This window comes from Gadus morhua, chromosome 20, assembly GCF_902167405.1.
Source record: "Gadus morhua chromosome 20, gadMor3.0, whole genome shotgun sequence".
Classification (NCBI taxonomy): Eukaryota; Metazoa; Chordata; class Actinopteri; order Gadiformes; family Gadidae; genus Gadus; species Gadus morhua.
Window position 1 is genome coordinate 16,362,691 of NC_044067.1, and position 11,970 is coordinate 16,374,660.

At 44.3% G+C, this 11,970-nt stretch overlaps 1 protein-coding gene across 3 annotated transcripts in view; it reads right to left on the reverse strand.

Moving 5' to 3' along the window:
* hdac4 (histone deacetylase 4) overlaps positions 1–11,477 on the reverse strand; it is a 111,747-nt gene extending 100,270 nt beyond the window's left edge. For 2 of the 3 annotated variants that reach the window (XM_030342870.1, XM_030342868.1), the window contains exons 1-2: positions 11,180–11,476; positions 3,517–3,863 (exon numbers count right to left, since the gene is read on the reverse strand). In XM_030342870.1, coding sequence (XP_030198730.1) covers positions 3,517–3,538 — 22 coding nt within the window. In that variant the 5' untranslated portion in view covers positions 3,539–3,863; positions 11,180–11,476. Of the gene's footprint in view, positions 1–3,516; positions 3,864–11,179 lie in introns of all 3 variants that reach the window. The other variant, XM_030342869.1, reaches the window with a different exon arrangement.
* Between the last annotated feature and the right edge of the window lie 493 nt (positions 11,478–11,970).

Consider the following 11,970-nt stretch of genomic DNA (forward strand, 5'->3'; position numbering starts at 1 on the left):
TTGTGACAGTCCCCCCCCCACAACCTCTCTCCTGACTGGATTAAAAAAGGTTCTCGCCCGTGGTCGCACCAGGAACTCCAATGATGCAACGCTGTAATAAGCGGAAAAATGACACGCCTGCCTAGAATATGACTACATTGTAATTCTAATCTGGGCCCCTTCGAGTTTTTCTCCCGGGCCTTTGACCAAAAACGTCTAAGAAGGATACAGTTTTCTTTTTAAAAAGTCATCCGAGGGACCTGTCACTGGACAGGTCGCTCAATAGACAAACGGAAAACCGTAAGGCTGAATACGACCAGCTGGTTCCATCCACACACCAGCATGGGGACAGCGAAGTGAATGAGTGGACCGAAAAAAGAAAGAAAGTGTCTTTTCATGCACTGTGGGAATGTAACAGATACTCCTGTGTGGTTGCCAGCTTGCAGTGTGCTCTGGACAGGCTAAAAGGGACAGCTTCCTCCAGGGTGACGCACAACCTCCTGGCCTACCACGGCTGTTCCCCCGTCCACCCCGCCAGAGGAAGGGACCATGCCAGAAACGCACACACACACACACACACACACACACACACACACAACTTGGGCCCATACGGAGAACAGTTAATCAATGGCAGTGACCTCATCAGGACGAGGGAAAGCGTTGTGAGGGAAGGGCAACAATTGCTCCCTTGTCAAATCCTTCTCGTCTAGGACTCGGCCTGCTTTGACTCTGAGAAAATAAATGCCTTCATCTTTGAGTGACTATTGTGATAACCTACAGTGACACATGCGAGTGTCCTACCAAGTGCAAGAGCGCTGCATCTACCATGCAGTTCCAGGACTGAACCAACTCTAAGCGTCTTAGAGTACCATATTAAGCGCTATATAAATTTCATTTATTATTATTAAAGGGCGTAGGCTGATCCATCAATCATACATCTGGGCTGGACACACCCTCTTGTGATGGTCAATTTTGAAATGGCTAATCAGCATCACGCCTGTTGATAAAATAGGTGGACTCACTATAACTCCACACCCGTCTAAGGGGTTCACAGCCAAGTACCCTGTCACTCGCGTCTACAACAGACTACAACATCTCACGGAGCCGCTTTAAATCTAAACGTCGATCAACACAGCAGTGTACCTGAGTTGACACCGCTACAATAGCGCTACGCTTCAGTGGCGGTTTTGGTGTCAATTAGGGGTTAGTCACATTAACGCCAGGTCTTCTGAGGTCGCCCAGGGCCCTAGAGGCCCGTGGTTGGACCGGCACCAGGTCAAGCGGAGGTAAAATCGAGCTTCGAGCCTGGGAGATTGTCCTCCTCTTGGGCTTGGGTCGGACACCTGGAGACCTCATTCTTCCTCTCGCCTCATTTACCGATTGATTTATAATGCCGTTTATTGCCATTATTGCAATACCTCGCACAATGAATGCTGCGAACTAAGGCAAGAATCTACTGCGACTTTATGAATGAGAAGGATATGTATTTATATACGGATTGTGCATGATGATTCATGTTATTTAATAATAATTTGGGTTGTATCCTTTGGGCTTTCAGACATGCTGGCCTTAAACTGCGAAACCTTTTAATGAATTTCGTTGACGTAGAGCTTAAGGGAATCTTAAGATGTTTATCAAATAAAAAGGTAACACAGTCTTTCATAAAACCTCTGTAGAATGCTTTGCATTGATGAAATCACCTATCATTTGTTTGTCAATAAAGGGCTTTTCAGTAGAAGCAGTTTAACGCAGTGTAATCAGATTAACACAGCCATGTGACCGACATCAAAGCAAATAGCACACCAAGTAAGGCGACATATAATCACTGATCTTGTCAGACAGTTGAAGAAGACATCTGGAGATATGGTATTTATATTAATTATTATTATTATGAGCCACATAGCGTGAAAGACAGACAGACAGAGACAGAGACAGAGACAGAAAGACGGAGAGACAGAAAGACGGAGAGACGGATCATACAACATCACACCTGGCCGTTGGCTGTACAAGAAGTAATTCAGTTCCTCCAGCTTACTATCGGGACAGCCATATTGAGAGTTGATTGAGGAGTTGTACAGTAGAGAGAGGGAACTTATCACCTACTTCCATCCAAGCCCCTACGTTTACAAAGCTGTAATCAATCACGGTCCAGGCAGGGGAGCAACAACGCAGTACACGGCTCTCCATAAACCAAAACAGCCTTGTGGTTTTGGCAAACGCCGGCCGCGTCTGGCCTGGGCGAAGGTTGACATCCAACTTCATACTTTCCACCGGAGACTCCAGACTGTTAATAGCACCGTGTTTATACCACAGGGCTCCCGGGGCACGTTATGCAACGTAATCCCAACGTGGCCGATTCCTCGCTTCTTATCTCAAATCCAAGAAGGATAGAAAAAGAGCACAAAACACATGCATGTCGCAATGCCACAATGCAGGGTTAATGCCGTTTTTAATAGTCCATATCAACAAAGCCTTTATATGTTTATTTAAATATTACTTCACAAGCTTACCGTTTTTTGTCCACCTTGGCAGAGGGGCTTAGCATTTTAACTTTGACCTCAAATAATAGCGCCCCCTATGGGCAGAGTGGGGGCTGCTTATGGGAGACCAGCTTACCGGGAATACATGTCTTTGAATAATTTGAGAACCTTTGAGCAATCAGTGCCGAGCTATAAGTTACCAGTCCAATGTAATAACGTAAACCTCCTACAATAAACAATAGGTGTCCACAGATACTCTGAATACCTAAATAACAGGACCCTCCACTTCTGTTCCAGACAGCACTGTGCGATTTCCGAACAATGAGTCACGCCTATGGGTGCGATTTCAAAAACAACAAAAACAGCTTCACTCTTAAACACAGAATGCAAGACCATTTTTAAAATGAACATGTATTCAGCAAACCAGCTCAACGTGAGAACAATTGAGGCTACATAATAACCCCTTTTTAAAGAAACTGTTGGATTTCAATTCACAAATGAGCTCCAAATGGCTGGAAAGCTGAACATAATAAGTGGAACGCCATAATATCAGTGCTACGGGTTATCAAACCTTTTCTTTGAACCTCTCCAAAACGTAATGAAGTGGCTGATTCAAATAGGCCTAGCGGGAAACCAAGAGGAAGGAGGCGGATCACATGGTACTTTTCAGGCCCTACCTGCTGCCCCCCACCCGCGCACAACGAACATGGAAATAATGGCTTAAGAAGTGCTTTTCTCCTGATGAAAGGAACACCAGCAATAGTCTCAACAATTACAATCTGGTGTGTGAAGTGAACATCGACCAACTGATGGACATGCTGACCAGAAGGTGTCAGCAGTAAATATGTCTGTCTTTGTATCATCAGTGGAATGTAGCTCCTGGTGTGTGTGTGTGTGTGTGTGTGTGTGTGTGTGTGTGTGTGTGTGTGTGTGTGTGTGTGTGTGTGTGTGTGTGTGTGTGTGTGTGTTTCCTGTTTGTACCAGCTCTGTGTATAATAGTTTCAAGAGTTTAAACAAATAAATACAAGACAAAATGTCCATTCTCTCTGGTGCTTACCTTGTCTGCTATGGGAATTCATAGAGAAAATGGCGTTGGTTTTGGCAGACTCGACGAGACGATTCAAGAGAAATGATGGAGATCGGGAAGGTCGAGGGGAGGGATGCCACCGATCCAGGATAGATCCAGAGTCTGGGTGTGTCAGTGCACGTCTGGAGCGGGCGCACGGACCATGGCTGGACTACGGCTGCCAAGACTGGGCTGGGTGGGGGGGGGGGATGAGGGACTGCTCCAATAACCAAACCTATGGTCTGTTTATCTCTCCCAAGACCCAGGTAGTAGGTAGGCACCTCAATGGGCACGTTCCAATACACTTCTTCCTTTTCCTGAACTGCCTAACCGTTGAGCTGGAGGAGGAAGAGAAAAAAAATGGTAAAGAACAGCTACAAATATAACATGCAAATCCAATTACGATAACACTTCTACACACACACACACAAATTTCCTGATTGAGCGATCAACAAAACAAAAAAATAACATGCGGTTGATTGAATAGATGAAACAACTGCACAAAGATGATTACAGACTTCTGGCAACACTGCGCTTCTTGCACTGCTCACGGTAATTAGCATGTGGAATTGAAATGCTCGAAAAACCTTCTTAATAGAAACGTGCTCTTGTATAGTTAATTATATGGCATTTATCCAACTCCATCAAGAAGCAAAAGATAGTGGAGCGGTGGAGTATCATTAGCAGGACCCCCTGCTTTCACACACGCGTGGTTTCATTTAGCTGTACGCCCGCTGGAAGCATGACCCTCACATGTACATATTGTTCAACGCAGTCCCCAGGCGCTCTTTGCATTTATAACTAGAGGAAGATAAGCCAATCGGGAGGTTTCGAAGAAGCCCACTGTCAGCCCACTTTTATGACCTCACAAATGGATCGGACTAAGAATAGTTGACATGCAAATATAGTGTGGGGTGATAGAAGAAAATTAAGTAGTAAAGTAAAGTACTCAACCCATTCTCAGTCATATTTCTTTTAATGACCAAAAGCTTGTATAATAATGACAATCATAATAAAAGCAATAATAGAACTAGTTGCCAAAACAGCGGGTTGCCGCCTCAGTAGCATACAAAAGCATCAGAAGTGCAAATGTTATTGTTTGTACGACAGAGATTATTCGAAAAAAGACATTAAATACACTTGGAGGCCATATGTCTAGCCTACAATAAAAAGGCTAATATGGCATGATAACAAAAACAACAAGAAGGGCAATGCATTTTTCCGTTGCACTGGTGCCTCATTTTGAGCCCTTCAGAGACAGCTGCTAGTACCAAAGACACTCAGAAATATCGAGGAGCCGTGTGGTGTGTTGTGACAGATGTGTGTGTTTTGACAGATGTGTCCGTGTAAGGATAACCTCCGGAGTAGTCTTCAGACGGCTTTCTGGAGGACGTAAAGAGACAGGGTGGTGTTGGAGACAAGCTCTCCATATACACTGAATTGGCTACCGATGTGCCTTACACTCACACACGTATGTGCGTCTGCGAGCGCGCTTGTGTGTGCCTGTACCATATTAATAATTCATTTTTATTTTGCTGATATTACTCTTGTTCTATAGCAAGCTAACAGGTCATATTAACAAGTCAACATTGATCTTGGTCAACATGGGAGCCTCTCTCCCATGATACCAACAATAACCACTGCTCACCATGAAACTGTAGGGGTGGCTCGGCTAACTACGCAGGCAATACACCTTGCAGCCGTTGACTGTATAGTAATTTGGTGGACAACTTTATTCACGTCCAATTTCATTGAGGGGCATGTAAGCATTAGTTTGGGATTCTTTTTTTAGCAAGCAGTATTCAAATTCATAAGGCACAATGAAAATTACTGTCAAATCGAGTCCTTGGCATGACCCGGTACGATTCCCGGCCGGTACTACGTGATTTTCTCTCCCCTGTCTACTAAGGCCCATGAAATTGTAAACAACACCATGACACTAAATGCTGCTCTATAGCCGCCGCCGGCTCTTTCTCGGACTGCCCGTCAAGGCGCACGCACACGCACACACACACACACACACACACACACACTTAAGGGTACTTGACGGGCAAGCTAATGGACTTAGCTTCTCCAGAGCTCGCTCTGCGCAGGAACGGGAGTATTAAAATATACGCGCGGTGCGGATAATGCGCGGTAAACAACAATTAGACCACTGCATAGCTCACTGCAGGAACCAGGGGAAAAGGCTTGTGAGGTACGAAGACGAGCTAAAGTCTCTCTGCGCTAATTGACAATGAATTATTTAGCTGGCGAGTGGAATTTGCAGCCACACAAACGCCCCATGGAACGGATGGGCATCTTTGTGAGTTTTGTGTGTTGTTGTACAACACATGACCAGCGTGTCTAAAAAAAAACAACAGTTCAGCTAACAGTTCTATAGAAGGCCCGGGGACCTTCTCTAACCAGGGTGTGAAAATTAAGGACTTTAAAAATAGAATATAGAGGAAACATGTGATATAGCTTGGCTAGCATGTTTGGACCTGGTATGTTACATCCAGATCTGAACCAAATCGAATTCACACGTGCATCAAACATGAACTATCCCCTTCTGATCGATTTAGGTGTTTAAATGCCCAATTTGGGAATAGGCTTCTAATTCTAAGCTTAAGCTCAGATGCTTCACGGTGTAAGTGTCTTTGTTCATGAGCATTTTGTCTAAAGGTAACGTGCTGTTGCACATTTAAGCAGATTGAAACAAGAGCCGGAGCCAATAACGGAACATAGGCACAGGCAAAAGAGGACCTCCACCCCAACGAAGGAGCGGTCACCCGAGGGGCTACCTGTGTGCAGGTGAAAAGCGCATTTGATCCAATTGACTAAGGGTGTCTTCCATAACGAAGTATCTGAACACAACACTACCATGACCTGACTGACATGGGGGTCTGGCCCCACTGGCTATCCAACAGCAGCGGGCCAGATTATCACTTTGTCTTCATAGCTCCCTCTTGTCTACCTGGAGAGCAGAAAAAAACGGAGACAAAGGGAGACCCCTAGAAAAGATGCCAACAGGGAGGAGAGGTAGCAGGTAGGAGGAGCCAACAGAGTGGAAGTGTATGAGCAACATCCTGTCTGATGTGACACGGCGTTCTCTACACGGTGAGGGGGAGGAGAAACCTGCAGGGGCCCGTACAGGTGGGCAGATCCTGGCACATAATCAGGTCGGGGGGGATGGGGGCGACATGCAGTTTATTAAAACAACAATACAAGGTCATTATGGACTGACTGATGAACAATATGAGTGGTGTTTGTATATGTACAATACAAACGCCACATCAATACAATATTTAATACTTATAATACTGATTATAGCATTATAATACTATAAAAATGTGCTGTTTTGTTCCTTCAGCATCACAATAGTCCACCAGAACACTTTGACTCATTTTCCTGATCAGACCTACTGAAATACAACAGGGAGGCGCTTAAGTTTAGACACACACACACACACACACACACACACACACACACACACACACACACACACACACACACACACACACACACACACACACACACACACACACACACACACACACACACACACACACGATAGCTTATCCATAGATAACTGATCAACGGCAGGCAGTCACGTGGCGTGTGTGCGTCTCAGTGACGTTGCCGTGGTGACGAATACACCCCAATGTATTCATGGTTGTTAATAAAAATGGACGAGTGTGAGAGTGCTGACACCCCCTCACTGTTCTCCATGGTGACAAAAGGCCGTCTATTCTGATTCACACAAAAAACAGGAAGTAACCACTTTCCCTTGGCGTCTGCGGCGCACTGTGAATGACACAAGTACACTCATCTCCTCCCTCACAATACCCCGTTCTCTCATTCTCCAGGACTCCATTCTTCGGTGCCTTTCTCTCTCTCAGCCTTCGTCACTGTCGCCCTTTCTCAGTCAATCTTTTTCCATCCCTCCCGCTCTCTCACCCCCCTTCAGTCACTTTCTCTCTTCATTCACTCACTCTATTTATCAGTCACTCACCCTCACCGCCGCCTCATCCACCATCACACTCTCTCTCTGCATTCTACATCATCTCCCACTCTGATCCTCTATTATGATTTAAACATCCCTTTTTATAGTACATTATGATCTGAGCCCTTTACCTCTCCCTCCTACACTCTTGATGTGACTCTAAACCATCCTTACATGTGCTCCTAGATTTAGAAATAATTCATCTCATCTCCTTACATCAATTTTACAAGTTCACAGTACAACTACTCTGTTAACAGATTGGTTTCACAAGAAATAACTGCCCAATCATTATGTTGTGAATTATATAACAGACAGCATTGGGCATTTATGAACTAAACAGTAATAGCACAGTACATAATTTAAAACCAAACATCTGCAAACATTTCTGGCCGCATTTTAGTTGCAGTGTATTGCAATAAAAGGACAGGAAATGTTGGTTTATCATCATCAAATCTATCTAAAACCAAAAATAACTTTTGCTTTCACATTGGTCACATCATATATGCTAGTCTCCTAACTATACTTTGCAAAACCTGCTATACTAAAAGGTAAATACTAGTTGGCCTTGACATGCTTTGCATTTTTCAGTCCTGTTGAATATGCTAGCGGCCTAACCATATTTGTAGCTTTTAAAGAGGGGCCTAACCATGAACTTCTGTTTAGCTATTCAGAAGACACTTTTATCTACGTTGACATTGCGGTGAATTCAGATCAACGTGATTAAGGAGAAGGTAGGCTAGGGTCAGGATACATACAGAAAAGTTGCCAATATGGGGACATGAGAAGATTAAGCATTGTCACAAGTCAAACCTTTGTGAGGAAACAAGTTTTCTGCCACCAATATATATCCCGGCCGGAGCCCAGTGTGATTCCCCAGATTCAGGAGGCTAATTATTTGTAATAAGGATTTCTGCAAAAACATTATTTTGAAGTGAAGGGTCTGGGTGAACCATCCCCAGCCCTGATAGGAAAAACTTGCAAGGGGATGCTGACGAGGAGTTCAGGTGAGAAGAAGCCAAGGAACTGACACAAACATTCGGTTTGGGTCGGCATTTTCAGAGCACAACATGAATCAAGTTTCTCCTGATGCACTACAGCTCTAATAATGGGCTCATTAGCGGCGATTAGCTTGACAACCAGCACAAAAAGTTCACAACCAAACCTGCACAACGCTAGCTCAGTGGGTTTGGGTGGGAGAAAGTCAGCCCACGACATGGAGCCAAAACGACCCTGAGCCCCTGTATACAGTTGACCATACAGCTAGTTCATTCCTATGCAGCCAATGTGTTTATAACTATTAATAGCGATTAACTTCACAGGCCTTTTTTACCCAAAATAACTATCTATATTCCACAACCGTTAAGATATAGAAAATGTCTCTCTTTAAATTGCATCCTCCCATCCATTTTCAAGTCCCGTTTTGAAGGAAGCATCAAAACATTTGTGTAACAAGTGCGTAAGTACAGTTAATTTGTTTGTAGGAGACACGTCAAAATGTGTATTTTAAACACTGTAGGTTAAGCATATAGGCTACATTCCGGAGGCTACATGTATCTGCCCAAACAGATATATGTACAGATTAGACTGTGTACGTCGTTGGAGGTCAAGTAGCTTTTCGGATGGAAGTCCCAACCCCCTTAACCATGGACTCTCCTGTAACCACCTTACACACCAATGTGAAACCAGAGGGGAACCACATAGAGAAGGAGTTCATGAAGGATAGAAGTCATCAACAGCCAGTCAAAGGTGTTACTATATTTAACAAGCTTGTTCATTAGTTATATTAACTAGCTTTGCACACGTCAACTCACCCTCCTGGTCATACTAGCCCTTAACCAATTTTTACTTTGTGCTACGAAATAAATAAACCAAGTCTAATGAAGCGAGGGATACACGGGAAAGAACACACCCTTATAATGACTATATTTACAATTAAAACTCATCCAGGTTCTAAATAATTAATAGCAGCTGTTCAAACTGTGGCGAAAGGATCCGTTATGAGAAAAATAAAAACTAGAGGGAGTGAATATGTAAGGGGAGGAGGGAAAGCCAGAAAAAAATAAAGCGTAGGGTTGGGGGGGGGGGGGGAGAGAGATTAAATTGGTGGAGACATGGAGCGGTGTTAAAAGACGATGAAAGAAGTGTCGGCTTTGTTTCTTGTGAAGCGCATCTGACAGCCATGTGACAGGCGCCCTGGGTCGCTCCTCCTCGTTACAAGCCGTCATTAAGGCAGAATGTGGCGAGCAGGCCCCTCTGACAAACACACCGTGTCGCGAGGAAACGCGGCCAAAGTTTGGAGAAGTGACGACTTCTCGGAGAAGGGAGGGATATTTTCTTCCCCCTGTTGGTTGGTAATCAAACCGTTCATAAATATCCCATTTTGTAGGCCTACGTGATGGCACCCGGACAGCTATAAACTATTATTCAGCAGGGGATTCAGGCTTTAAATTATTCAAGGTTTCTTGCATTCTCGCTGAAGCAGGCACATTGGAAATAACCACAGGAATACAAGACTGTTTTTACTGACTGCCATTGGCCTGCTCTGTATGGGCCATGTTATTACCACACAGGCAATGTGCAGACATCCATGGTTTCAGTCACACACCAGCTCTCCATTTGCCTCATTCAAATAATGACTACATCAAGTGTTTATGGAACTGTTAATTGATGTTAATTACACTGTAATTAACAGTATTACTATTTTTTTTTCAAGTTCACTTACTTGAATCCCTCTCACTCAGAGAAAAAGCAAACTCGGAGGTCTTGTGGAAGTGTGTTTGTGTGTGTGTGTGTGTGTGTGTGTGTGTGTGTGTGTGTGTGTGTGTGTGTGTGTGTGTGTGTGTGTGTGTGTGAAAACCTCATTCGTCCTGTGGGGGCCTGGGGTTTACAAGTGTGGAACACCAGTCCTTGGGAGAAGGAATGCTGAGGGAATACTTTCCGCCAGCAGTGGCGTATGGAGCCGCAGAGAAGAACAGAGATGACGCTGACGCCAGATCCCTCCGTTCAAGAGCTTCAGGTTTACACCCTAAAGCTCTGGGAGTAGGCTTGAACCACATCGGTGGGGCAGAATAGGTCAAAAAGTAGGCAATGTGCCCCACATCAATCGCAGCAACAAGTAACAAGTTGATCCGTGTTGTCTGACAACTTTTCGCCCCGATGTAAACACGATGACACCGCTTGGCGTTGACGTTATTCTCGGGTTACAAAACCAAAACAAATATCCCTAACAACTCGCACACCTACAGCATTTACAGCAAGTATTTACAACCACATTGGAGTATTGGGTAGTTCGTTTTTGCACCACAGCTGTGACATGAAGAAGTCAATCCAGTCTTTAATGCCCTCTTTAACCGGCAGATACAATCGCATAGTCGTGCGTGTGTCTCTCCACAGATCGATAGCATTTAATGGAGGAGTTGAACACAACGACGTCCTGCTACGTTTACCGGATTTCACTGTCATGTACCGCCATAAACCTGGACGCCTCTACACGGACCATAAACACACGGAGAGAGACGAAAACACCCCATATCCTCGTCCAACTCCGATGCGGAGCGTAATACAAGAAATGAAGTGAGAAAAACATGCATTCAAACAGTTATCGGACAAGCTTCAATGTGTGCAACTTTGAGAAAAAACAACGTTGAGCAGTTTGTTTAAAATAACTACCTGAAGGAGGGTCAGTGTTGTGATTCGGAAATCTTGGATGTCCGCCGATCACTCGCAGCGCACCGCAGCCGATCACGAGCACTCACGGGCGGGTTGGTGTGCATGGATGTGGCCGGTGGGTCGGAGGCGGGTCGGAGAGCCGCTGGAAAACATTAACCAAACAAATCCGCCATACTGGATTGAGTTGAAATAAATCACGTGTGGGCCGTGCTCAAGGGTTTCATTAGTAGGCGGGATTTGAACTACAAATGTTGCGTGGTGGTGGATGTCACAAGAACACAGATGGATCGATGCATTGCCAATGGGATTGGATCCCGACATGGATCCAAGTCGTTTTTTAACACACATGCAAGCGTTGCAGATGTCACCCTGGTTTCCTACTTGTTGCCTAGGCCAATGGCGCTGCTCAAGATATAGCCTATATAAAATATTAGAACTACTTCGATTTCTAAAACCTTCAACAATAGTTTATTTGTGAAACGGCAATTATCCAAATGAGGATGCCAGAGGACTGGGATTTTATGTTGAAACTTTATGTAAATTACTAAAGTAATTTATTTACTTTACCGAAAATCTGTCATTGTTTTCCTTGTTTTTTACATAGGCCTACTACACAGAGGTATTGCTTTTAGTTATATGTCATTATTGCACATTAGATATTATTTTTTCTGGACTGTTGGACTATTGGTTTGCTTGACGTGATGTTAAAAATATAATCAAACTATCTTACACCCTGTGTAGGCCTCATTAATAGCCTACCTCACTGTAATTAAAGGTGAAAGCCAATGTGA